The sequence below is a fragment of the Numida meleagris genome, chromosome 1 (assembly GCF_002078875.1).
Source record: "Numida meleagris isolate 19003 breed g44 Domestic line chromosome 1, NumMel1.0, whole genome shotgun sequence".
NCBI classification, from domain to species: domain Eukaryota; kingdom Metazoa; phylum Chordata; class Aves; order Galliformes; family Numididae; genus Numida; species Numida meleagris.
The window spans coordinates 172,454,067-172,481,564 of NC_034409.1; the positions used below are offsets into that span (position 1 = coordinate 172,454,067).

A 27,498-nucleotide genomic window follows, 5' to 3' on the forward strand; every position below is an offset into this window, starting at 1 on the left:
TATGAGGAAAGGCTGAGTAACCTGTGTCTGTTCAGCCTGGGGAAAAGAAGATGGAGGGGGGGGATCTGGTTCATGTTTATAAATATTTGACAGGAGGTGGGAGGCAAATGGATGAGGCCAGGATTTTCTCAGTGGTTCACAGTGATAGGACAAGGAGCAATGGGCTAAAACTTGAGCATAGGAAGTTCCATACTAACATACGGAAGAACTTTTTTAAGGCAAGGGTGATGAAGCACTGGAACAGGCTGCCCAGAGAGGTTGTGGAATCTCCTTCTACGGAGCTATTCAAGACCCATCTGGATGCCTACCTGTGTGACCTATTGTAGGGTTCCTGCTTTAGCAGGGGGGTTGGACTCAATCTCTTGAGGTCCCTTCCAACCCCTTCAATTCTGTGATTCTATGATTAATGTGCTGTACCAGCGCATTTGGCAAAAGACTGACCCTGGCCTGCACATACATACATAAGGAAAATCAGGTTCAAATTAAAAAAAAAAAATGAAGGAACTGAGCACACATTATGAAAAAAGCTATGATTTAAAGAAATATATAAGAAAGCGGGTAACAATGAATAGAGATTCGAGGCAAGAACAACCTGTATTGTACTTTTCTATGACACAGAAGAATCATAGAGTCTACTAAGTTGATCCATAAGGATCATAGAGTCCAACCCATAGCTCCACACAGGAATACCCCAAATCCAATTCCAATGCCTGAGAGCACTGTCCAAATGTTCCCAGAACTTTGGCAGCTCGGGGCCGCGCGCACTGCCCTGGGCAGCCTGTTCCAGTGCCTGACCACCCTCTGGTGCAGAACCTTCTCCTGATTTCCAACTTAACTCCCCTGACGCAGCTCCACGCCGTTCCCTCGGGCCCTGTCGCTGTCCCAGAGAGCAGAGCTCAGCGCTGCCCCTCCGCTCCCTGTGAGGAGCTGTAGCTGCCAGGAGGCCTCCCCTCAGCCTGCTCTGCTCTGGGCTGAGCACACCAGGGCCCTCAGCCGCTCCTCATGCACGTTCCCCTCTAGAGCCTTCACATCCCTGCAGCCTCCCTTGGCCGCACTCTAATTGCTTTACGTCCTCCCGGTAGCGCGGTGCCCAAACCTGCGAGCAGCGCTCAAGGTGAGACCGCGGAGCGGGATGAGCTTACAGATAACGCGTGTAAGATGTTAACAACCATAAAACAACCCTCACACAGGTTACCGTTGTCAAGCTGTACCTGAATCACTGCAATGCGCCTTAAAAACTTCAAAGAACGTAGGTCTTTTCCCAGATTTGCAAGCCATTTTTCATCTCACTGGAACACTTGTTGGAAAACCTGAGAAGAAATAAGAACACAGCGCGTCACGCACAGCTCACGGCACACCGCTGGCCGCGGGGCTGCCGCACCTGCCCCGCCACTCGCTCAGCACGGCCAAGTGCCACCACAAGACCTCACACGCTAGAAGTTACCTCAGCAGCACACTCCAGAAGGAGGTGACCCGCAGACAGCGCTCCCCGCGCACCGGACACCGAACGCCCACACCCCGCAACGCCGAACGGCCTCGCGGGGACCGAGCCCCGACCCCGGAAGAGCAACAACGGGGAGTGCCCACACTGGCCGCGCGGGGATATTACCTCCCTCCAGCCCCTGGGTGGGCTCCGCGGCTGAAGCATCGCCCCACGCGCGGGGGTCCCCGCGGGCACGGCACGGCCCCGCCGAGCTGCGCGCTCCCGCGACGCCGCCACGTTCAAAGCTTGGCGCCAACGCAGCCCCCGGAGCATGCGCGCTGCAGCCAGCGCTGTGCCCGCCTCTTCGCGGGGAGGACAGAGGAGGCGGCGCAACGGCCGGCGCCCCTCAGCGCCCCGGGGCGGTTGGCGCTCCGCTCGCTACTCCCTCAGCGGGGCGGGCTCACCAGCGCTGAGCTCGCTCGCACATCGTGCACCTCCAAGCACGGAAGTTCAGGTGCGGTTCTGTGCTCCTGACAGGTTACAAAGTGTGACGTCTGTACGTGCTTTCCCCTCGTGAGTGGTTTCTCACAGCGCAGTGTCCTTTCCCTGATGAGATACCAACTCTCCTGTGCACTCACTGGTTTTGTCATCAGTCCTACAACTCTGACCCAAATGTCAGCTGCCTTCTCTTAGTCACACATCCCTGAAATGAAGTACTGCATCCAAGGCTGACATACTCTGTTTAGCAGCACTTCGTACCAACGTCCCATAAAAAGGCTCCAGAAACCTTGCAGGGAGCAGAAATACTGCCATGGTGCCACTGCCTGTGAAAGTGTCAAACCTTATCTAAACCCAGTTAGGTGATTTTACAGGCCTTGAAATATGAAGTTTATATCTTTGTTATTGTTACCATGACTAGCATAAAAGAGAGTATTATTATCCTCTGCATACATGTCCACTCCCAAGACTCTTGATTCTTGTCCTCAGCAAACAGTCCATAAAATAGCTTCAAGTCAGATGGAAAATTCTTGTTACCACTCTGGAGTTAGGCATCTTCCATTCCAACCAGATGTTCACCTGCTCTTGCGGCAAGTGAGGCGCTGGCACAGGCTGCCCGTGCACAGCTGTGGGTGCCCCCTCCCTGCAGGTGTTTGAGGCCAGGCTGGATGGGCCCTGGGCAGGCTGAGCTGGTGGGTGCCCAGCAGCTCGTAGCAGGGTGCTGGGACTGGATGGGCTTTAAGGCCCCTTCCAAGCCAAACCATTCTGTGACTCCATGATTCTACCATGGTGTTCCAAGAAGGCCTCCAGCCTCCACATGTTACTTCTCCATACTAGTCACTCTTTTATAGTTTTATCACACTTTTATTAATGTGCTATCTTTATCAGTTTCTCTTCATATTCATATTTCTCTTCATCTTTTCCGTGTCCCTTCACCTTCCAATGAACTTCTTTTAATTCTTCAAAAGGCTGTGGAGGTGCAACTACTGCTTCTTCCCATAGAATTGTAGAAGCCATACCATTTATTTGGATGATGGCTCATAGTTTCCATGTTATTCTCCATCTTATCTTTTTTTCCCACCTAGAATGCAGTTGTAAGTTCTAACTTGGTCATCTTGATATCTTGTTTGTTTCCTTTCACTGCTATGGATGGGATGGTGCTTTGAAAAACCAAAGTACCTAACCTCAACCCATCTTGTTTTCAGCTGTGTTTCCTGAATAGTAACCCCTTTTTGTTCCATAAAAATGTTGTTTTGTACCATTCAGGCACTCAAAGGGATCTTTCTCAAATACACAGTGAAAGTTTAAAGGCATCATCCCTACTGATTTTTCTCGAGCCCCCACCTTGTTGGCCCCAAGGGTTTCACAATGCGATGTTTTCATAAAGATGGTGAGGAGTCGTGTGAAGAAATTATGGAGCATCACAGCAAGTCCCGAGGTGGGGGGATTCTACAGTCTCCACAGACTCGCATACACGTATTTGATGAATTTAATTATATGGTGTTAACTCTATTACCTTAGAACTGACATAGCTAAAGTGATGCAATTATGACAGAAGGACTATTAGTCTAATATGAAGGCGCCTGTATAGCTGTTATTTATTTCATTATACAGATATTAAGCCACTTTTCCCGCTTTGTTTTTCCTCTGGGGTTTTGTACCAGCTGAAGTATACCCCATCTCCCACAACACCACAGTTGACAGAAAAGCAGTATGGAGACAATCCTTAAGTAATAGGGCAATGGGGATGCTAAAAGCTTTTAGCAATGACAAAGACTTCTCTTAAACGATTAACGGCCCGCATTCTTTGCTCGGTTACCAGTGGCACCGTCAGTTTATCGGGGCTTTGCTAGCTTCAGCTTCCCAGCTCTTTCTTTCAGCCACCAGGCAGACTTTCCATCGCCGTGAAGGCTCTGCCAGCTATAGGGCTCCAGCCCGTGCAATAGGACAAAGCACAGAGGGCAGGAGGAGCAGACTACTATCAGCCCCAACAGGTTGCGCCCAATTTCCCCCTCAATTAGCAGCAATTAACACCAACTCACAGCCGGGATAAAGGCAGAGCCGGGAGCCACCTCTAGCTGACCTTCCTGCGGGTACCACCATGGAGAGCTTTGTTTTTCCCCCCTTCGGCTCGTTCCAGGGCTTCAGGGGCGGTCTGACGCCCAGCCGCAGCGGGGAGTCGACGCCAAAGCAACCGAGCTGGAAGCAGAGCAAGAGCAGCGGCCTCGGCCCATTCCCCGCCGGGCCGCCCACCCCGCTGTCGGCCGACTACCTGGACAGCTGCCGCCGGGCGCAGCTCAAAGCGCTGCTATCGCAGGTGAGCCCGGGGCTGACGCCGCGGCTGCGCCGGGCCAACACCAAGGAGGTGGGCGTGCAGGTGAACCCGCGGGCCGACGCCGCCGTGCAGTGCTCGCTGGGGCCGCGCACGCTGCCCGCCGGCCGCCTCCTGACCCCCGCCGCCGCCCGGGGCCGCCTCGCCCTCTACTCGCCCTTGCTGAACCCCCGCCTCTTCACGCTGCCCGAGGCCGCGGCGCACCAGGAGGAGGAAGCGGCGGCTGCGGCCGCCCCCGAGGAGCAGAAGGCGGACGGCGGTAGCGACGAGCAGCGGGACGGCCCGGCGGAGGCTGCCGCTCCGAGCGAGCTGCCGCGGGAGCAGAGTGCCGCCCCCGGGCGCCGGGCCGCCTTCCAGGTACGCAGCGCGGGGAGGGGCGGTGAGCCCTGGGGGTCGCTCTGAAGCTGAGAGGGCGCCCCGTCCCCTCGGCCCCGGCGGCCGTGGCTGCCCTGGGGCATCCCGCCCCTGCAGGCGGGTGGTGCTGCGGGCCGGACGACGCTGAGCGAGCTCTCTCCGCAGTTCTTGGAGCAGAAGTACGGCTATTTCCACTGCAAGGACTGCAAGACCAGATGGGAGAGCGCTTACGTGTGGTGCATCTCCGGGAGTAACAAGGTACTTCATGTGTAACAAAGCAAGTCTTGTCTTGCTCCTGACACTTCTGCACGTGACACAGTCTGTGAGAAATCATGGTTTTAGCCCAAATTTTGGGTGATGGTATTCAACTTCTTCAGTAAATCTCAGTAGTCACTGAGGACTTCCTCTTCTCAGGTGTACTTCAAGCAGCTCTGCCGCAAATGCCAGAAGGGCTTCAATCCCTATCGGGTGGAGGCAATCCAGTGCCAGGTGAGTTACAGATTATTTTTTGTAAGGCTACACGAATTGGCCATGTACTCTGATTCACTTTTACCTGGAAGATAGTTTTGTCAGAACTAGGAAACATTTGGGAAAGGGGTAATGGTATAGGACTTCTCTTGCAGATAGTTTACCTGAGCAGTTCTATGTTCATACAGCATCCCATTTAGTGATGTGCAGGGTAGTATTGTGCTTCTAGGTGAGAAGCTTTTACAGCTTAACTTCACAGGGTTTATTACAAAAGCCCTTTTAATTTAAGTATATCAGCTCAAGTACCTTTTTATGATTAAGGGAAAACAACTGTCAGTCTAACACAATGCACACCTCTGATGGGTTCCCAATGTTTCATTTCTTAAGACCTGCTTTAAGACTCGCTGCACCTGCCCTCAGAAGAAAAGGCACATTGATCTCACGAGACCTCATCGCCAAGAACTCTGTGGCCGCTGCAAAGGCAAGAGGCTGTCCTGCGATAACACCTACAGCTTCAAGTACATCGTCTGATTTCTGTGCCCTCCTCTAATCTGTGCTCTGCGCTTTGTCAGTCGTTTGTGATGTTTTGACCTTAGGCTTTTGACCTGGCATTGGAAAATGGATCAAGACTTCTGTGTTATTTATAAAATATTTAACTTTATTATATATATATATATGCTGTAATTAAAGTTCAATAAAAGTTTGCACTGATTTGTTACCTGCTAGTTTCATCTTGCTCTGATCAAGGAGGAAAGCATACCTGGAAAGAATCAACCTGACTTCCCACAGAGGTTTTGATTTTAGTCTACCTTTAGGTAAGATTTAATCTGTAGTAGTAAATAGCTTCTTTCACTCCAACTGAACCAGGGTGGAAAAACATCGAGAGGGGGAAAAAAAAAAAAGTTCTGGTCCATAATGTTGTGGTAAAGGTATCTGCACATTTCTTCCCTCTTACCACCAAATAGGTACTTAAGTGAAACAGCAGGTTACTTTAAGACTATATACCAGAATACTATGTCTGTGTCTTTTAAGAAGAGTAAACTGGCATGTCTTCAAAAGCTTTCTGAGACCAGGTTTTCTGGTATGTAGACATTGCAGCTACAGAAACTGTTCTACTACAACTACAGTTGCTTAATTCAACTGAAGAGCATTCTGGTCTCGCGGAGTACCTTAAAGTAGTGAGTAACTGAACATAACTAAGGGGGAACAAAATGCAGTCAGTAGAATCCTTCTTGAAATACCTTTTACAGAAGCATAGTGAGGCATTGCGACTGTTCATGCTGTCCTAGGACTTTTGGGGTTGCAAAAGACAAAAAAGGTTGAGAAGGAAGGAAAAGCTTTTCTACTACAAGGACAGTCAAGTAGAACAAGCTGTCCAGGGAGGCAGGGCACTCCATCTTTGGAAGCTTTCAAGACTCAACTGGCTAAAGGCCTGAGTAACATGACCTTGTGGCTGTCCCTGCTTTGAGCAGAGGTAGGACAAGGTGACTTCCTGAAGTTTTTCCTGCAGTTCTTTGCAACTTGAATTCTCCTGTGATGAGGATTCTCTTAAGATCACGTAAGCATTTTGAAAAGGAGGTAAATGGGAGAGTGCTTTACTGACTGTTCTGAGAGCCCAGGCTCATGTGTCAGGCTGGACAGATTTTCTTCCACTTTTAGCACAAGGAAGAAAAAACATACTGAAAATTAAGTCTGGAACTAACAGGCCTGTTATTGATGTCTTTAACAGAAATAACCTCCACCTGCAGGTGTTTTCTTTTCAGTTTGATACTGCTTTAGTCAGCATATTCTTAGGGGTTGAGTCTGATAATAAAGGAAAAAGAAATCCTTTCACTTCTCTTTCACTTCTGACTGATCTTTTTCACTGTAATGAGCAATTTTACCATAAGCCCCAAAACAGGTGTCTTCTGGGGGCTGCTTCTCATCTGTACCACGGGCAGCAGTATCGGTTCAGATATGGACACAGTCTTCACAACCAGTACTCCGTTGTGATTATATATGACTTTTATATTTTAGTTAAATGGATGTACTGATCCAAATATCAACCAAAATTACTTCACAAAAACAGTAAGTGTATTTACAGAATGAATAAGTTACATAGTTGTCAGAACAAAAGTGTCTCAGATGTGCATCAGATTTACATGCATACATTTAACACCGGACAGCAGTTAAATGTAAGAAAAAAACATACAGGTATGACTTCTATATATATATACAACACAAATAAAATAGGACATCTCTTTAAAGAAACTTAACATGAGAACTTGCATTTCATGTTAATGTTTTTTACTTTTTATACTCAAAATTTATATTAAATAAAAATATGCATGCATAACAGTTCAAAAGATTTGACCGTGATGGGACTTTCTCCTACAAAATGGCAAGTTAAATTAGATCAACCATCCTTTAATAGTATAAATATATTCATAAAAGCAACCCTCTAGTAAAAAGCCGCCAAGGTTCTTAAAAAAAAAAAAAAAAGAAAAGAAAACCAAAAAGAAAGTCTACCAACACGCTCGAGGGCCTAAGAACAGACCTCTGCAATATGATCCAGTACCTTCAGAGACAGTAGCCTAGTAACATTAGGAAATGTACTTCATAGCAGCTCGTTGTTTTAAGATACGGTAATCATATTCAAATTACAGTGTACAATGAACTGTAGTCCATTTACAATTTGTTTCATATACACAGGCTCTCAGCTTTTGACCAACAAGTTTGCGAGATTCCGTGGCCAGCTTCATTCTGCCCATCTTTCACTCAACCAAATAAGAGAAAAAAAGGAAAAAATGTACAAGTTTTTTCTTTTTTTTTAACAAAAAATATTATTTTGTGAAGGAAACATTGCACTTCTGCCAACCTAAAATTAATTTGCTATAAAGGAAGTATTGTTCAGTGTAGTAGGCTTTGGTATGCAACGGAAATCACTTCTTCAGTAGTGAGTTGCAGTCGCTCAGTGAAATGCTAACTGTTTTTTGTGCAACAAAGGATGTTGTCCTGGATGCTCTATGCTACCTTCGTCCTTACAGTATTGCTACACATTTGAAGTTCAGCCCGTAACTTTTTAGAAGAAATCCTAAATGTAACAAGAGTGAGTACAGTTTGACCAAACCTTTGTAAGGCTGAGAAGACATTGAGCCACCTCACTCCAACAGGGCAGCACTCCCAGCTTGACAGAGGACCCCAGAGTCCTGTCAGAGACTTGTGCCGGAAACGCTGGAGTCTGGAAGAAAAGTATTGATGACCCGGTAACTCTGAGCTCTGCGAATCATGTCGCGGATCTCGATATTCAGCTCCATTAATTTGGTACAGATTTCCGTCAGGCTCTGGTTAGAGCCCACCAGTGCATAGGTGCCCGTCTGACCCAAGGTTTGGTGCCGGAAGTAAATGTTCAGCAGCGTCTGGACTTCATCATCAGAGCTACTTCCAAAGATGTCATTGGGCCACAAAATCCTGCAATCCAACAGGAAGAGTTATGGTCATAAGTCATTATGGGTTATTAGCACAGACTGAAGCTAAACGACACAGATCTTGACAAGGAGAACAGACTTGGACACATTACAAGCCAAAGGAACTCGCTGGTTTACGCCGCTCATTTGTTACTGATAGCAGATGCTGAAATCACACAAATGCACAATTCCTATTCTCTAAAAATAAAAGGCTAAGAAATCTCATTCAAATAAGTGAAGTGAAAGCAGGCAGAATGTTAGCTGATGGCAGTGACACATATATACAAAGATTCTCAGGAGCTTCACAGCAGTACTTTTTATCTACGTAATGCCATTAAATGTCTTCATGGTGGTAAACATCTGTGTTTGTATTACTAATTTGAAATCATTACTTATGGCACATTCCCACAAAAGCTAATAACATCAGTGCCCCACGCACCCATTGGAACGTAACATCAATTATGTTGACCCAGCACATTACATTTAGTATAAAGTTAGGAGGGTAATAAATGCATGCTCTTCTAATAACATGAAAGTCTACCATGAACTGCGTGGTACGACTTGCCTGCATTCCCTTATTTGCCGGACGGCTTTAACCAGCTCGTTGTTTTTCAAACACTCCAGCATGGACTGAATAGCTGCTTCTGTAGAATTGAATGTGGGCTCAGATTCCACACTCAGAGGCTCAGCTGCAATTGCGGCAGTAGCATCCTTAAGATTTTTCTTCAACTCACTCAGTTCTCTTGACATATTTAGCAGCTGTTCCAAGGAGAAAGACATGAGATGGCCGCTTTCATTCTCCATAGGTACCAAAGAGTAGTTATTTCAAAGCTGTTCTTATTAGCAGAACGCACTATGGAAAATACCCATTTTAACACAGGGACATTTCTTGAAACTCTGTGCTCTGTACCATATACAGAAAACACAAACTACAGATTTTTAAGCTTGAATTTAGGATTAACTATGCAGTAATTTTGTCTTCCTAAAACGCAAGAGCACATCTGAACAATCTTTTATCTGTCACTCCTGTTTCATATCTGTTTTCATGTAATTGTGGGTAAGTTTATGCAAGCAACTTTTACTTCTCCTAGCAATGATGTTATTTATTTACAAAACACATGCAGGAGCTGATAGGATTAACAGATGGGACGGAACTGCATGCCCCTTTTCTTGAAGGCTGAAAAGTTAAAAATCTACCTTCAGATGCTCATGTACGTTGAAAACAACCACTGTCACACAAACCAAAAATGGAACTTCCTTTACATAATTACTCATGGCTCCAGCAAAATATGCCAATTTTGTGGTGAAACAATTGTCCCTCATACTGTTGTTGTCCCACATGTCCATAGGCTGTGTTATTTATAACAATCTAACAAAACGATCTGTTAAGCAGTTGTAGAAATCAATCCTCTATAATAAAGAACAGAAGATATTTCTCAAATCTAGACCACTCTAACTACATTTCTAGTACCTGGTTTTCTCTTAGAAGCAAGCAGCCCGCTCATTTACAAGACAACCTGGAGAACAGTTTCTTAAGACACAAGAAATACTCAGAGCACTTCTACTGTTACAGCACATCTAACAAAACAAACATCTCTATTTATGAGAGAATCTGCAATATACTAAGTATGATATAAAATTCACTTTGTTGCTTGAGTGTTTGTTTTACAGCAGTAAGCAAAGTACATACAATAACTTCTTCCCCTTAAGAGTTTAAAATGTATGCACTTAATCAGGAGAAAAATATACATGCAACGCCAAGTTATTGTTACTATCTCTCCTGAAATGATGATCATTCAACTTAAAGTGATAACCTTGAAGATAACTTCAGAAGTAGCATGTATTTTATGCAATTGCTGACAATAAATTCCACTGACAGCCTTGCTCTTGGGAAGTGCTTCTTCATGTAAGACACAGAGCTATATCTCAGAGCAGAAAGCTGTTTGGGTTGAAAGAGATATGTTATGTCAAAAATACTTAAGAATCCTTGAAATGTTGACAATAAAAAAGACTCACGCAATCATGGGATTTTGTTAACTACATTTTTAAAATACATTTAACACTCTTGGGAAGTATTTAATTTGGTTATCCACAGAACGGGATCAGGAAGTACACTTGCAGTCAAAATGAAAAGTAGTTCTACATTAAAAACCTTTGTTTCCAAAGGTATGAGAGGATGCAAAAACACTTAAAGCTGCTGCAGACATTTCTAGTACTGTGTGCATGCAGCGGAGATGGTTTGTATGGCTGGAAATTATAATATGTGATTCCAGTCAAAACTTCAGTTTTGTATCTGTATTAATTTACCAAACTTTTTTGTTATTGTCATGCTAACAAGTACTCCTGGTCTAAATGTCTCCACAAATCAACAAAAAATCAATCACTGATCAAAAGGGAGATTTTCTGTATGTATGAAGAAAGCTCAAATCCCCTAAAAATTAATGCCTCAATAAAAAAATCACTTATAGATGTTTATACAGTGTGAGCACTCCCTTACATACAAAGTGTGTGAGTGAAATTAAGATTGCATACATAATTCTAGCTAATGACCAGTGACTGAAATGACTTTTGAAGACTGAATTTATAGACAAAAGCGATACCTTAAAGTACAGTCAATTATAAAAATGCACAATTTCAACTATTCCTTAATAAGGATGCTGCTGTATTGAAGTATTTTGTCTGAAGGTTCCTATTCAGGGTAGAATTGTGTAATCTTTGGTGCACATCTGTGCAAAGAAGAGTAAGAACATGAAAGCAAGCAGTGTTTTTTAGTCTGAGACTCAGTAGTGTTGGCTACGTACCTCTGGCATGGAACTGACTTCGTGCACTTGTCCGATAAGTTTGCAGTAGGACTGAAAAAGCAACAGCAGCTGGAAGTGGAGTTTATATAACCTCTGACACAGTTCCAATTGCTAGGGAGAGAGTTACAGAAGAACTAATTAATAAGGATCAGTAAGTCAGGATTGTTTTTAATAACCAATAAAACACATCTGAGATAGTTTAGTTCTTCAAAAAATGTTATTTTAACAAAGTATGATTATATACTATTTCAGAAATCAAATAATGTTCATTTTTCTGCAGATAAGTCATTTAAGACATTGAAAGTTAAAACTACAGCAGCTAGCTCTCAAGTAGCATGTCAGCACCAATCTCAAAGCAGTTTGGGTTAGCTTCATTGACACCACTGCAACTGGAAAGCAGAGGCAGCATATGGGAGAAATGTCTTGGACTTACAGAACGTAAAACTCTTTAAAACATCAGAGACGGCCAAAGACCACATCTGAGAGGATGGAAATCCAAGAGAGAAGCAAAGAAGTATTTGTCCACAAGGGCCCAAGCTCCTGCCTGCTTCTCTGAGAGGACAGGTAGAGGCAAATAAACGCAGCCCAGAGTAGGGCAGAGGAAATGCCAGCTCTGCAGCTTAAACTTCAGCTCATGGATTTTCCACCATCCTAATGAAACCATACAGCAGATGGACAGAATTTAATGTGTAAGAGGATGTCTAGCTTCTTTATTCTCCCAGATAAGCACATACTGTTCTGTGAAGTCTAACTTGTTTCCTCCGGAGCATTATGCAGCATCAAACAAAAAGAGTCAGATAACATCAAAGCAACAAGAAAAGGGCATGGGTGCCAGAGACACTAAATTAACATGCTGGTGGTGCTGGTATCTGAGTGTCACTGGGGGGGGGGGATCCTGCAGGGGGGATCTTGCAGTTCTGCAGATGGATCATTGTGGGGAGGGGAGGAACATTTCACCATCGGCAAATTACAGAAGTGAAAATCTGCAAGTGTATATCTGGAGGCTGCCAGTCCTTTACAGAAAAGACTTACAGACTTGAAAACACACCTGATTTGTCATCTCCACAGGCACAGTGACCATGCGCAGGCTCAGTGATCCCTCCATTGACTTTGGGGAACTAGAGCAGAGGTTCATGCCAAACATGGCAGGAAAGAAGATTCTATTAATGCCTTTGCTTCCTTAATGCACTTCGCATGCTTGGCCACCAGCACGTACTTCAGCTATTTGCTGAATTGAGGTCAGTGCAAATGTCAGCACAAATACTAAGAAGTACTTTAGAAACATCATAAGCATTAATTTGACTGTTTAGATATGGTTCAAGATGTAAATGTCAGGGTTTTCACCAATACGATAAAATTAAAACCACATCCTTAGCTTTCCAGTTCTAAAAATTTGTTTATGAGCCCAAGAGTCGAGGTCAAAAGAACAGTTCTTTGGCAAATCTCAGCTTTGTTCATCAGGTAAAGGTGGGCACCAACTGCCGAGCTATGAACGGTCAGCCAAGGGCACTATCAAAACTGGGCAGAGCTGGTGTCCCTGGGGTCCATCCCATGGGAGGGTGATGGAGGAGAGGGAGCAAGAGGAGAGGGAGCAAGAGGAGAGGGAGCAAGAGGAGAACACCAAGTGGTGGGGGTCAACCTGGCCCCGCACTTCCCTGGTGGGGAAAAGGAATGGAAGGGCCGTGCAACTTGCTCAGACAGAAGTGAATTATGAGTACGGTATGGACAAAACCTACCGTGGCCGAAAGAATGACGAGGTACAGCATGATCTATTAATTAAACTTGCTCAGTGACCATTCTCTGTAACTGGGGCCATAGAGCACTGCCGAACTTGCATCTATGTTACAAAGCTTTCTCCTCCCACAAGGAAGGTTGACTTTTTAGATAAAACCTCCTGGAAAAATTCTGTCTTCTGTCTTCTCCGGAGCTACTGTCAGGCATGGAAGCCAGGGAAGGTGCCAACAGTGCACCAGTAACGCCAGCCCAGGGGGCACACTTGCTGCCCACTCTCGGTCCTGGTTCAGTAGCAGGGACACAACAGGCTCTCCAGAAGAGCTCAATTCACTCTGTCCAAATTTTGGAGAACAGATAACACTAATTGGCAGGCAAATGCAAATAATTTCAAGTTGTCAGTGAGGTAAAGATTAACTCAAAACCAGAACATGGCATAACATAATTAAAAAAAGGAAACCTCATGATAGCTTGGCATGTAATACACTATTTTCTAGTCCTTGGGGCACAATAATTCAGTGTTACTCTGCTGGCTGCTAACCTGAATTAGGACAAACTAAGGTTGAATCGAAGGCTCAAATTTGACTCATTCAGTATTTAGTCATCATATCAAGCAACTCTATTTTTTTCCTCCTGACCTAAGAGCATTCATCAACATATAAACAAAAACAATTTTAAACAGCTGTCAACTATAATTTTTAGTTTTTCACACAGAAAAATTGAAAATTATGAATTTAAAAGAATTTTAAAAAACTGATCTTCTACTCGAGCATATTATAACTGTTTGAAGACTCAATTTTCAAAAGGTTATGTAAATGACAATTTTAACTAGCACATGAAAGTGTCAGAATTTTAGCACAGTATTCTTAGATTTCACAAAACATCTTAGTAAATTATATTAGTCACTGCATGTAGAACCATATATTTTACAACAAAATTATAACAAAAAAGGAAGACATGCTTAGAAGTGAAACAGTAAAATTGGGGTGTATTAGTCCATCTACGGATGGACAAAGAATATGAAAGAACTTCAACTTACTGCAAGAGATTCCATTTGCTACACAGCAAGCATGGCACAGGAGAAAAGGAAAGGAAAGAAAGTATAGTGTCAGTGTCATGCATGCAATAGGAAGCACAGCCCATCTGTAACAGCATAACTTGTCAGCAGTATTAGCAATGCTTGCCTCAACTCCATAACTGGTTGGAAATGTTACATAGGACATGCACAGCACTCAGTACAATCAAGCTCTGAACTCTTATGGTAAATTACAGTCTAAATATTCTCCTCAGTTAGACCTTCATATTTATTAGTTTTTATTTATCCTGCTCAGAAGCACAGGAGCTTACAGTGAATTTGGGTTAGGAAATTCTAGTAATAACAATTTTATTTAAATTTTCTTTCCTTAATATTGTAAAGAGCTTGTATAGCAAAGTACTCAAACATTATGCAGGGTTTTCAAGCAATTAACAGTACCGAACTTTTTTTTTTTAAGAAATATTTTATTACTTAGAAATATTCCTATTTTTGGACTTGATAAATCCAAAGAAATATACAGGAAAAGCTGTTGGGTTTATTACTTGGCACACTACAATGGAAACATTTTATACATAACTTAAACTAACACAATCATAAGAAAAAAAATAAATGGAAAATGCTAGTTTGGTCTGACTATATGGCAGGGCCACTTGTACAGATTTGCATTCCCTCCTCTCACCAGTCGTGACTCACTGATTTGTAATTCTGGCGCTATTAAAATGTCAGTGGAAGTCTTGTTGCAAAGTAATAAAAACTCTAATTTACTCATATTAGCATTTCAAAGATTAGGGACCAATGTCTCAGAAATAAATTTCTCTTCTCAAAAAAGAAGTGCTCCTCTTTTCTCTGCCGAGAACTACGTTTGCATTTTGTGCATTTTTAATGTAGGTCTCCTTGTTTATATTATATTCTCATGACATTTTAGATGAACAAAATAGTTATGTCAACGTTGTAGCTAACAAACCATAATGACGTCTGCCCAGTTGCAGACTAGTATCAGTACATATGCACACAACATTAATAAACTTTTGAAATTCTTACTAAAATGATTTACCTTATCATCAGTACAAAGGCATCAAATAGAGAAAGGTCAAATAATGCTAACTTTGTATGGCCACACAAAGTACTTCAGCCTTGTTTCTTTCCATGGGCCTTACAATTAAAAATGTATGAAAACTATTGTACCAAATCTTGCACTAACCTTCAACAAAACCATGACAAGCTAAGCTTTACACTTCTGTGATGCTTAATTTTAAGCCTTTCATGTTCTTTGACCTGCATTTCGTTTTTCTTTAAGAGTATTAGTATTCTTAAAAAAGCATTCCTGTATATCCTGGCTTCCATGCAGTTCATGAAAATTAAGTTTTGTAAAGCTAAGTTTCAGACAAGAAGAGGACACAAGCAGATGGAGTACTGTGCTCTAGGTGTGCCGATTTGTGTTTTTAAGATCTTGTTTGCCTCTCACTTGGGCTCCTCTGAATCTCAGCATGCCAGCAAGTTTCACTTGGACTTTTGAAAAACACTGAATCCATATATAATTTCTAATTTCCCATGGAATTTACTTTCAAGAAGAAGAGGGAAAGCAGAAAATAAGTGAATTCCATGGTCTTTTTTTTCGCAGAAAAACTTTTTTTTTCTTTTTTCTGCTTCCAAAAACAAGAAAATAAAACAAAAAAAAAGGTATGGAGAAGGCAGGGGGCGGGAGATGGCAACCAGGATTTCATCTTATATGTAAACCCCTCCTTCTTCAATGGAAGAAAGTATACTGATCTTTCAAGGAATATTACAAAATCTCCCTGAACTACTCGTTCAACTCAACATGGCTCTCCAATTCTATGATTATAACTTATCTTCCTCACTCTGTCAGCATAAAAAATGAAATATTCCTTGGAAGTTGATAATAATTTTTTTGAATAAATGACATTTCTTTTAGACTCCAGTACCATGAAAACGGGCAGAATGGTCCTAGCTTCCACTTTTCTCCTCAGTTTCTAGTTTAATATCTATTGTAAGGGAACTGTGATAGATAATACCCAATTAATGTTTTTGGCAGCTGTATCCCTCTACTTGCCGTCATGAGGCCCCACCTGTAGTACTGCATCCAGCACAAGAAGAACATGGAGCTGTTGGAATGGGTTCAGAGGAGAGCCATGAAGATGCTCAAAGGGCTGGAGCACCTCTCCTACAACGAAAGGCTGAGGGAGTTGGGCTTATTCAGCTTGGAGGAGAGAAGGCTCTGGGGAGACCTTACTGCAACTTAAAGGGACCTTATAATCAGGAGAGAGACCAGTTTTTTACATAATCTGATAGTAATAGGAGAAGAGGGAATAATTTTTCAGTTAGATGTTAGGAGGAAATTCTTTACTATGAGGGTGGTAAGGCACTGAAACAGGTTGCCAGAGAAGCAGCGGATGCCCCATCCCTGGAGGGGTTCAAGGCCAGGTCAGGTGGGATCCAGGGTAGCCTGATCTAGTAGGAGGTGTCCCTACCCACGGGAGAGGGTGGAACTGAATGGTTTTTAAGGTTTCTTCCAAGCCAAGCCATTCCACCACTCCATGATTTTATGACTATGAAAATACCAAATATTTAGAGTCATTGGATCACGCCATGCAGCTAGTAAATGTTATGACTAAGAAGAACCCTCAACTCCCACCCAAACAGCAACACTTTGATGTACTACTGGAAGAAGAATTACTTTTCTGTACTATTAGCAGAACAGAAGATAGCAAAATACTAATCTTCATATCACTGTCTTCTTGCTTTTTTCAAGGAATCAGTTTTACATAATATAAAGAGACAAGAGCTACACAAATATTTCTTAAGACATTAAAACTTTGATGACAACATAGCTTTCAGTCATTTAATGACACAGGAGAGTCCCATCATAACAAAATAGTTGCTGTGTGCAAGAGTTTTTAATTGCAAGTGCATTTTATTGAGGTATTCTATGTGATTTGACACTGCAGCAGACAAAACCTTTTCCACACAACCTGGGAAAGTTAATGTATATATAAATGTATATGTATCAGAGAGAAAAAGAGAGATACAGTATGTTGCTGCATTCTTCAATATCCACTGGACTTGAAGGACAGCAGAAATCGTTCTGTCTGGAGAAAGCCAAAACCCAGCTGTGGTCCTCTAGAAAAGCTGCCCCCAACAGCCAAACTGAGCTTATTATGAGTCCATGGACCTGTCCAACAGTAGTCAGACTGTACAAAGAAATTGATATTTCTAATCTTGATTTCCAATCAAACTTCTAATTTAATAATGAGATTCACTCTGCCTTTAGGCGTACTGTGACTCAGTTTAACTCCAGATTACTACAGTGTCAAGAGGTAGATCTTCAGTCTTGTTGGTGGCCCAGCATCATTTAACCTTTAGCCACAGGAAAACCCACAGTAACAGGCACATTCTGAATTTTTCCAGCAAAGTGTTAAGGGATGCAGCATGTTTTAAATATCCATTAACAGCTTGAGTTTGTACAGCCCACACTCATTAGAATGTGATCTTTTGAATGTTTTAAGGAAAGTGTATACTGACTTTAGACCTGCAGAGTAAGCTGAAGGTCTCATTAGGAAACAAAAACTTACTTGAATTAACTACTACTAATTGACAAGAAAAATTAGGTTCTTCCATGTATCTATTTTCAAAAATATAAATAAAAGTAAAAACAAACCAAAAAACACCACAGAACCAGTCTTCAGCTAGATTAAAAAAAAATCCCCATTTGGTAGGGTTCAAAAATGTACCAATAGATTTACTCATCTGTTACACCTGGACAGACAGCGTAACAGTATGTGCCGTTAATCTCTCAATAAATCAACTCCTCTGTCCTTAAGACTCTGCAGCATCAAATGACTGAATGTAGCATCATAGCTTACAAATCAGAGATGTACCAATCATGCAATCTGTTGCAAGAATAAGGGGTGGAAAGGCATTCTGAGATGTTTAGCTGTTATCCAATTTTCTAGCTCCACCAGCTGGCCTTGACAAATTCTATTTCAAGCTTCTTTAATGTCAGAATAAGCAATTTTTGCCTGTGCCTATTTTCAGCAATACTAACAATGGTCAACAAATCACGTGCAATTATTTTGAACTAAGATCTGATTAGGGAAACCAGTGCTAAGTGAACTGTGCAGACAAGCAAGCATAACCCATTTAAACCATTTGTGATGCAACCCTGATGGCAGCACCGAATCTGGTCTTATTTCTGCCTCGTCTGCAGGTTGGATTATCCTTACCCCAAGCTTTTTACGAAGTCGGGGGTTCTGAGAATCCTAGCTTTCTGTACTCCATAGAACAAGGTATTGCTTTTTCTTCTTTGCAATTATTTCTGAATCTTTTCAGAAGTAGTCGGTTTTTGTGTTTAGCTAGGCAATTTTTTATGTCAGAAGTTTTAAGCAGGATTTCAGGCCCTAGTCAAACCATCAATAAGTCTAAGATTTTAGACAGGTTCCCTAATGGCTACCATTGTAAGATAGATGCTTTTTTTCCTACAGTTGGTAGATTCTTAGGCCTTCCAGGCTAAGGGAGAACAGCATGAAAAAAATATATCTGTCAATCTAAGAATCACAGGGAACAGGATAACTGTTCCCTTTCTAGTGACATTTCTCCAGCTCCCCTGGACTCTTTCTCCCATTACTCTTTTGTTGAATAAACAGAATGGATTACTATATATGAGAAAGTTCCTTAGGGAAGAGTTGTTTTCAACTGACAGGTGAGTTGAGAAGAAAGAAATATGTCTATTGATCAAAGATCTACCATCCTGTCAGCTTCCAAGGAATAATGTATTTTGGGCTGAAAGAACATTGCTGGGATAGATCAAGGACTCTTGCAGGAGTGAGAAACCTTTTTTTTTCAGTCTGCTTGATAAGCAGTAAGAATACTGACTCTGGTTACAAATTTAAATCTGAGAAAAAGAACACCTAATTAAAAAATAACCAAACACACAAATGGAACATATTTATTAACTTTTAGAAGCATTTAGGCCATTTATATCTGAGCTCAGTCCATAGTCTATTACTTCTCCCCAGCATTCACTCTGCTGTAGTTTTTCAAAAAAGAAAGTAAGCAGATGATCAGCAAGATATCTGATCCTCCATCCCATTTTCTGGGTTACCAAAATAGGGATGAAGAGTATAAGCAAGTTCTATATAGCAACGTGCATAACACCTACTACCTGAAGCCACTGTTTAGGGTGTTGTGCACCAATGGGCAGAGAACATCCACACACATTCCAATTGTTCTGCCTCTCTATGTATACTCTATCTCCCTCTCCCGATCTACTTGGCAGGAGAAGTAGCAGCAAACATTCCAGGTCCCTCTTTTGTAGATGTGAGAATCTCGTGACATCCCGGCACACCATAATAATTACAGAAGAGACAGCATCTTCTTTAAACGCATAGGAAGGTGTGTGCAGCTTTTGCTGGTGCCGGTGCCAGGTGGGGGAAGACTGAACAGGTTTCCCACCACCTGTGACCATAGCCAGAGGATTTATTAGCAAATTGCATTTGCTAATAAAGTCAAGGAAGCCAAAACGCAGGGGTGGCAAGGATTTGGCATTATTGAGCAATGACACAAAATCAAACCAAAAAAACAAATGCAGCTGAGATCAAACTGGAAGATAAATACATAGAGATGGAATGAGAAGAAAATAAAATGAATTGGGAGAGAAGAACAAATCAAAACCAACATGACCATAAAACGTCTTCCCCTCCCCCCCCAAAAAAAAGAAGAAAGAAAACCAAAAAGAGTTACAACAGATAAGTTCTGAAAATGTCATTAAAACCTTTCATAAGCTATAATATATGTGAATAGGAGATGTTATTTTTTTCTACATGCTGTTGCTGCTTCTCAACTTTGGCTAATTTTGTTCATCCTCCTCCTTTTTCAATCCCCTCATTCCTTTTCCTCTGAAAAGGGGAAACAAAAAACAACCCACAGAACAACAGTTCCCAACTCATTCTACACCACAAAGATATCACCTGTTTCTTATAGGTAGTATATCAGACCGCAGGCATGCCACTGGATCATGCTGATTTCTGAAAAGACTGATTTCTTAACTGGAATTAATGTACTGAATATATGTATGGATATATATATACACACACACTTGTGTGTGAAATTTGTGTGTAGAAGTGATAGAAGAGCTATTTTACTGTTGCCACAAATACTTTCCTAAAGCATAAATAATTTCACTGGTCATTTTACAGTCATTATTTCGTAACTGCTAATTTAAGTGGATTCCAACTAGACAAGTCTTTCTGTCTTGCAGGCTAAGTCTGAAACAGCTGTAGATAAAATGGGAGTAATGTGGAAGCACAATACATCAGGATTGATTTTCAGAGACAGCGTGCTGTGGGAAAATGAATTCTGATGCAGTATCTCTCTGAAAGGGACTGAACACACAACCCAGGAAGGGTTAACTCTGCTTCCTTGTCTAGAATAGGAAGGCATAAGTATCGCCTCTGAAAACTTGTCGTTTCCTCTGGCCATGACTGAGGCTACAACAATTCCTCTAAGTCTTGAGTGTGAAAACTGGATTATGCCAAAACCCATCAGAGAGAAAACGGGGAAGTACACCATGACCTTGTGGATCCAAGAACAAGATGTATCACATGTCACTTTAGAGGAGTGAAATAATCCTTCTCACTCATTACCTTCTCTTCTGAGTCCCCTGGTTGGCAGGTAATAACTCCATCTCGTGAGCCCCCAGCAAATGTTGCCTTGCAGTTTGCAAGCCACTGTTTTCAGAAAGAAATTAAAAGAAGATATGAATAAGGCTCTAAGCTTGATTTGAAGAAAGGTAACAGTATTTTAGTTACAAAGTATAGCACGTAAACAAAATTTCGCTATTTTAATTTTTATTCACACAGACTATTTGCTTTGACTACAATTTAAACAACTGCAGTTTTGATTTCTATTAGTAATATTAATATTTGAATTGTGTAGAACAAGAAAAATAAAGAATTATTTACTAACTAGGAGAAAGTAAAAATGGAGAGTATTAAACATGTTGATGTTTCTAAAATTGAAGGACTTAATACATTTTAAGTTCTGGTTCGTATGTTCAGGAAGAAACATGAAACTAATCCAGTATCTGAAATATGCTTTTTTATTGAATGTTAAACGATTTGACACTATCTGCAGTCTCCTGACATAGTGTCAGTATACATGTACAAAAACAAGAACACAGCACAATCCAGCATACCGAGAGAGTTGCTTCTTTTCTGTTGTTGTAGGTGTCCAAATATTCCTGCAGTTCTAGGACACTGAACTTCAGTTTTTCAAGAAGGCCACAAGACAGAAGCTGGAGAAAGGAAATAAAAAAGGCTAGCAAATGTCACTATAAAAGCATAAAAATTCTAGCAGAATAGGAAATACAGTAGAGAAAATATCTTGCAAAATAATACTTAGGTTTATAGACACCAAAACTGAAAACTGCTTGACTTTATGTTTATGCTAGAAATTATATAAATAGAAGAGTATACTGAGAGCCTACTGGCAACAGGTGCACCTATGATACGTTGGACTTGAAGTTGCGTTCTGTGTTTAACATCTTCACAAAGGACTTCCCTAGAACAAAAACACTGCACCAAGGCCAGCTGATTAATCTCTACAGCTCTCTAACGATGTAAAGCACAGAGCTTCGTGGTCACAGAACCTGTCAAAAGGAGGCCTAAGAGTACATCTCAGAAGTTCCTACCTCTATGCTCCTGTGTTGTCCTGAAGCTTTTGGACAAACATGGACCAGAATGGAAACAGTAAGAAGGGCCACCTCAATTACTAATATATGAGGGCTGCTCTGAATGTAATGCCTCCTATTTTACGATGTTGGCCCACGACATCAGAGGCCGATGTTGGTAATATGACAGTGAACCTTCTCACCAACTTTCCATTACATTTTGTTGCCATGCGGCAGACGGCAGCAGAGGGACAGTCTGACAGAATGGCATCTGCCATGGAAGTGCATCTGAAGCAAAGGGAGAATTCCTCCATGAGCAGCAAATGGCACCCACTGACATTCATCCACACTTGCTGAATGTTTATAGAGACTAAACAGTGGACATCAGCATGGTTAAAGTTGGACTGTGTGGGCAACTTTCTCCTAGCAAGAATGCTGTCACAGCAAGTGTAAAACAGTGGGTCATCTCCACTGCTGCAGATCTTTATGAGCGTGGCATGCAGACTCTTGTTCATTGCTGGCGAAAATGCATAGCTAATGGTGGTAGCTATGTTGTAAAATAGTATTTTGTAGCTGAGAATTTGTTCTATCAAATACTGTTACCGTACTCTTTGTATCTATTATGGTTTCCATGGAAATAAATAGGAGGCATTACTTTTGGAGCAACCTATGCATATTTCTTACAGTCTTTCTCATATCTCATATAAAGTCATGCTGAACTATGTAAAAAATAGCTTTTCCTTTTCCATTTGTGCGGTCAAGTGAACCCAGCAGACACCTCTTTTATACGGCTTTCCAGCACACAGGCTCAACAAATTGTACTGCCTATCTACCAGTACTTACCTAGTTAAAGAATATGAGAAATTAATGGAAATTTGCTTAAGAACAAGAGAAAAAAGAAAAACTAGAGATGGAAGGTGGGTATTTTCTTGACATATCCATGCAGGAGTTGCCTTTACATGAAACAGATGATGAATCATACAATCATCATAGAATCATAGAATGGCCTGGGTTGGAAAGGACCTCAAATATCATCTAGTTTCAGCCCCACTGCCGTGGGCAGGGTCCCCAACCACTAGACCAGGCTGCCCAGAGCCACATCCAGCCTGGTCTTGAATGCCCCCAGGGATGGGGCATCCACAACCTCCTTGGGCAACCTGTTCCAGTGCTTCACCACCCTCTGAGTGAAAAACTTCTTCCTAAAGTGAAATAACATCGCCACACAGCATACACCTTTTGAAAAGAATATACTCACTGTTTCTGCATCTACAAAAAGGGTAGGACATTCTGAGCAAGATGTTAACATCTGAGAAGACCTCACAAACTTGGAGCCTATTCCTCGCAGGTTGTCTCCCAAGTAGCTAGCTGCATCGCAGGTTAGGAAGCAGAATCTTTTCTGAATATTCTGTAAAGCAAAATACAGTTTATCATATTCTTTCCTCAAGTACAAGCTACTTTCCTTTATAAACAAAACTGCATGCTTTTTTTTTTTTAAATGTGTGTGTCACATAATGATGTGCAACAGAGGCCATCCTCCTGTGCAGAACTCATTGTCTGCTCACGGATACAAAACAGTAATTACTACACTGGAGAGAGTGTACAGCTGTGCAGCTGTGAAACCAGTTACAGAGTTAGCAATGATCTGCTGATATCCTCGTAAACATGATTCAATCTATATATAGCCTTTTACCCACATGTAGTTTGTTTTCTTGTCTGTACAGGGTTAATAGAGTTGATCAGCACATTACTTTTTCTGTCCATTCCGGGTATTGTTTTGTTAGTATTCCATGTCAAGTGGTTAATCAGACAGTATAATGGACATCCTAACACTGAACAGCAGCATGGAAAATCAGAAAAGAACTCTTGCTTTCCCCTGGGGGAAAAGCTTTCTTACTGAAAGTTTTCTGCTGTTTGGGAGGACTCCAAAAATACTGCATTGCATCCGGGAATTATTCTTCTCAGAAGATTTCTTTTTATTTTTTTTTTGTCATTTTGAGTCCTTAAACAGTCCAATCCAGTCCTCCAGAACCATTAGAACCATTCTAATGCTGACACTTTCTTTTCAGTGGCTAATATATTAAGTGAGTAATAAATAAAAATATTTTAGTCTTGCAGGACATGAAATAATTGTATTGATAAATGCAGAGCAGGTTTCATTGCTAATGTATACTTCACTAAGGTGAACTGCTCAGCTGGTGAGAATAAGATGAAAATGTTTTTTAAAATAGAAGTATGCAACATTTTTATATTTTAAGCCATATAACTGTAGGCTCTTCTCTGAGGAATGCACGTAAGGACGTGTATCACTGTAAGCATTCTTCACTGGAGAAAAGTGCTTCCCAAACACCTATTTGTATGACAGACATACAGATGGCCTTTAGTCCTTCTATTCTGGGATCTAGATGTGAAGTACCTAAAATCAAGTGAGCTCAGTTCAGAATTTATGGATAACAGACACTATTGGATTGGGTGACTCTTAAATCTGTAATAACCATCACACTGCAGGTAGGGTATGTACCACAAATAATTTATAAAATGGTTAAAAAAAAGCTTTATCTACAGTGCAACTTAAGAACTTCTCTCTAAAGCATCTGAACCAGTCCTGTTCATAGTCAGGATCTGGTGTCTGTCTTACTATATTTTTCTACCATCTTCAACACAGCAACAAAGCTCTATACACGTCACTCAGCACAGAGCTCAGATTCTCTGCTGCACTTGAGTCTGTAGCTGAGACACGGGCACTTAGTAATTACCACAAAAACAGGTAAATAATTATTTTTATGAGCAACTATCAGATCGTTTAAATCATAGTGCTTGGTTACAGCTGTGTGTTTACTAGTTAGGTATCTTTTGAGAAGAAAGATTAAGTTCAGCTGTTAGTAAAACCTGCTGACATCTCTTCTGCCAAAGGAAACAGATCTATATTCGATCCTAACCAACAGAGAAGAGTGAGCTGAGAACATGGAAGTGGTAGGAAATTTAATAAGAGGCATCATGGAACAGAGTCCTGGAACTACTGATTGGAAGGGACCTCTGGAGAACATCTAGCGGGACTGTTGTCAACACAATTAGATCTGGTCAGCCATGGTTTTGTCTAGGTGAGATGTGAGAGCTCCAACATAAGAACTTCTGCAGCTCCTTTGGGTAACTTGTTTAAGTGCCACAAGCCCTTCCTGGGGAGGAGTAACTGTCCTTATGATTAAGAGACAGCAAAGGAGACAGATCATAGAAATAATGCAAATGACATGTGTGCTTTCAAGAATTTGCCAGAAGGAGCTCATGGGAAAGAACTGCATGGGGAACAGGACATAATGAAGAGTTGCCCATTCCTTTACTCATAAAAAGAGGCCAGAGGTTCATTCTATAGCACTGAAAGACAGAAAATAATTTGATATACACATTTGGCTAACTCACAAATACTTCACTCAAGCAAATATTCATGCTAAGAAGAACATAATGCAAAACTATGTTCAATTACTAACTTAGGCACCAAAAATAGCATGACATTGTCATAATTAAAGAGGGAGATATCACATAAACTAGCATGAGAAAGAATGTCAAGAAAGTATTTTACAGATAATTAAGAGAAAGGCCAAGGACTCACAACGGAGAGGAACAGCTGCTAGCAGAAGTTACTGAAAAGACTGATGAGTTTAATGCCCTTTTTTGCCTTACTACTACCAAAAAGAATATTTGCATATAGATAAACAAAGCATCAGTAAGACATCAGAAAAAAAAATTAAAGTAAGAGCAAATACTTTTATATTATTGCAGATTAGGGAAATTCATGCTATGATAATAACAATACTTGGGAAAGAAATCTAGGAGCCATAATAATTATCTTTCAGAACTCACAGAATACAGGATGTTATAAAAACATGAGGGAAGTGTTTATCTCAAAAAAACAAGAGCAAAGGAATTAATCACGAAGTTCAGGGAAATGTAGGAACATATAAGAGATGAATAGTAGGCTGTACAAATTTGTTCAGAACAAATCATATCAAACAATTCAGCTTCCACAAAAGGCTTAAACATGCTGTTAGGGGAAACAATTGGTATGTTCTATATTAATGTATTTACTGTCTTAGAAATTAGCATGAAAAAATGGTCTACAGGTAACCAGGTATTTAAAACCATACTCAGCAGTTAATTATCAACAGTTCGCTGTCCAGTTCAAAAGACAAAATGAGGATTCCACTGGGATCTGTCTCAGGCACTAACCAAATCATTAATGAAAACACTGAATAATGGAACATGCAACACGCTTATTAAATGCAGAGGTGGTTGAGCTGCAGGGGCTGCAAGCAATTTGGGAGCTAGGATTATAATTCATACTGATCTTGGCAGACTGGAGAAATGGTGTCGGGAAAACAAAGAAGGACAAGATTGTACACCTACGTAGAAACAGTCATAGTGCGCATTCACGATAAAGAGTAGGCAGGAGGGCAAAGCTCTGTAGAAAAAGATCTGCATATTAGATTGGATTACAAATGAAAAATGAATTAACTGTATCCTACAGTAAAGCAATTATCAGAGAGATACAAGATTTTACACAGGAATAGCTTCTACAGAACATCAATTCTATTTAGTGCTGGTGAGAACTTAGGCGGAAGTAAAGAACCTGCTCTTGCTTTACAAGGAATACACAGACTTACTGAAGAAAGCCCATAGCAACAGCTAGAAGTTTAGAAAACTTATGGTGATGGCTGAAGTTAAGAACTGAGGTTAAATAAGACAAGTTTGGGATAGGTGAAGTCATGACAATGGTCTTCAAACATAAGCTGCAGCGACAAAGAAAAGAATGTATTTCTGTGGATAGAACAAGAAATCATGGACATAAAACAGAGAAAGAGGAATTTTCAAAGAATAGGAAGAATAATGGACTACATTGCCTAGGAATGTTGTGAGGTTTCATCTTAGCATACAAGTTAAGAACAGTTTATACAAAAAAAAGTTAAAAAAACATTTGACCAAGGTGAAAGTTGTAGCCCTCAGCAAGATAAAGACCATGAACTCCTCAGTTTTCTTCCAGCACTCTACAAATGACTTTAAACAATCCTAATTTATTTCACAAACGTAACTTTCTCAAAACATTTCAGTCATGGCTTCATCAACAGCCGATCCATCTAGTGTTTAGTACCCAGACAACATATTCCTTTACTCCATTCCTTTTCATATATTCATGAAAGCAACAATCAGTCTATAGCTAAGAATGCAACACCTGAAACACTGCTGTGAAGTATTAAAACTGGTTATGAAAACGTTTAGAAACCATACATTGGTATCTATGTATACTACTCCCCTATTTATTTTTCAATTACATGGACTATCAGTTCTATAACAAGTTATCTCAGCTATGTCCCTTTAGGTACAGATTACAGTACTGTAATCTTTCAAGCAAGGCCTGAATGAAGTATATATTTTAATAAATAAGACTATCAGGAGTAATGATGACAACATCATCATATTGTCATCATAGGTATACACTTGCATATTGTCGCTGCATTTCGTGTGAATGTGAATAATAAGAAAATACTCTCAGAACTTTTTTCTGCTTAACCTGATGTGTTTTCTTCTGGGAAGAGGATTTTTAGTAACAAAAAGGCTCAACTGTGCAAACTACTTGCTGGTTCTCAAATTTATTTGTCTTGGAACTGGATGGTTTTCTGAAAGGCATTTGATTTTACAGAAATCAAAGAGGCAGCTTAGAGCAGAGACCTGAAGG

At 41.2% G+C, this 27,498-nt stretch overlaps 3 protein-coding genes across 10 annotated transcripts in view; 1 reads left to right on the forward strand and 2 right to left on the reverse strand.

Annotated features, from left to right (window-relative positions):
- BRCA2 (BRCA2, DNA repair associated) overlaps positions 1 to 4,093 on the reverse strand; it is a 43,041-nt gene extending 38,948 nt beyond the window's left edge. Inside the window, exons 1-2 of one of the 3 annotated variants that reach the window (XM_021378207.1) lie at positions 3,964 to 4,093; positions 1,212 to 1,310 (exon numbers count right to left, since the gene is read on the reverse strand). In XM_021378207.1, coding sequence (XP_021233882.1) covers positions 1,212 to 1,278 — 67 coding nt within the window. In that variant the 5' untranslated portion in view covers positions 1,279 to 1,310; positions 3,964 to 4,093. Of the gene's footprint in view, positions 1 to 1,211; positions 1,311 to 1,444; positions 1,586 to 1,609; positions 1,752 to 3,963 lie in introns of those variants that run through there. The other 2 variants (XM_021378188.1, XM_021378198.1) reach the window with 2 other exon arrangements.
- ZAR1L (zygote arrest 1 like) lies at positions 1,742 to 5,793 on the forward strand. 2 transcript variants are annotated; one of them, XM_021378286.1, is made up of 5 exons: positions 1,742 to 1,937; positions 4,062 to 4,610; positions 4,773 to 4,865; positions 5,022 to 5,096; positions 5,463 to 5,793. In XM_021378286.1, exons 1-5 carry the CDS (start codon positions 1,755 to 1,757, stop codon positions 5,604 to 5,606), a joined length of 1,044 nt encoding a protein of 347 aa, XP_021233961.1. In that variant the 5' UTR covers positions 1,742 to 1,754; the 3' UTR covers positions 5,607 to 5,793. The 2 variants fall into 2 exon arrangements, with proteins under 2 accessions (XP_021233961.1, XP_021233971.1); XM_021378296.1 differs by lacking the exon at positions 1,742 to 1,937 and having other exon boundaries at positions 3,999 to 4,610.
- FRY (FRY microtubule binding protein) overlaps positions 7,058 to 27,498 on the reverse strand; it is a 241,890-nt gene continuing 221,449 nt past the window's right edge. For all 5 annotated transcript variants that reach the window (XM_021378243.1, XM_021378227.1, XM_021378219.1 and 2 more), the window contains 6 exons: positions 23,029 to 23,178; positions 21,300 to 21,398; positions 20,749 to 20,832; positions 11,323 to 11,433; positions 9,087 to 9,280; positions 7,058 to 8,525 (listed from right to left, as the gene is read on the reverse strand). In XM_021378243.1, coding sequence (XP_021233918.1) covers positions 8,267 to 8,525; positions 9,087 to 9,280; positions 11,323 to 11,433; positions 20,749 to 20,832; positions 21,300 to 21,398; positions 23,029 to 23,178 — 897 coding nt within the window. In that variant the 3' untranslated portion in view covers positions 7,058 to 8,266. The remainder of the gene's footprint in view (positions 8,526 to 9,086; positions 9,281 to 11,322; positions 11,434 to 20,748; positions 20,833 to 21,299; positions 21,399 to 23,028; positions 23,179 to 27,498) is intronic.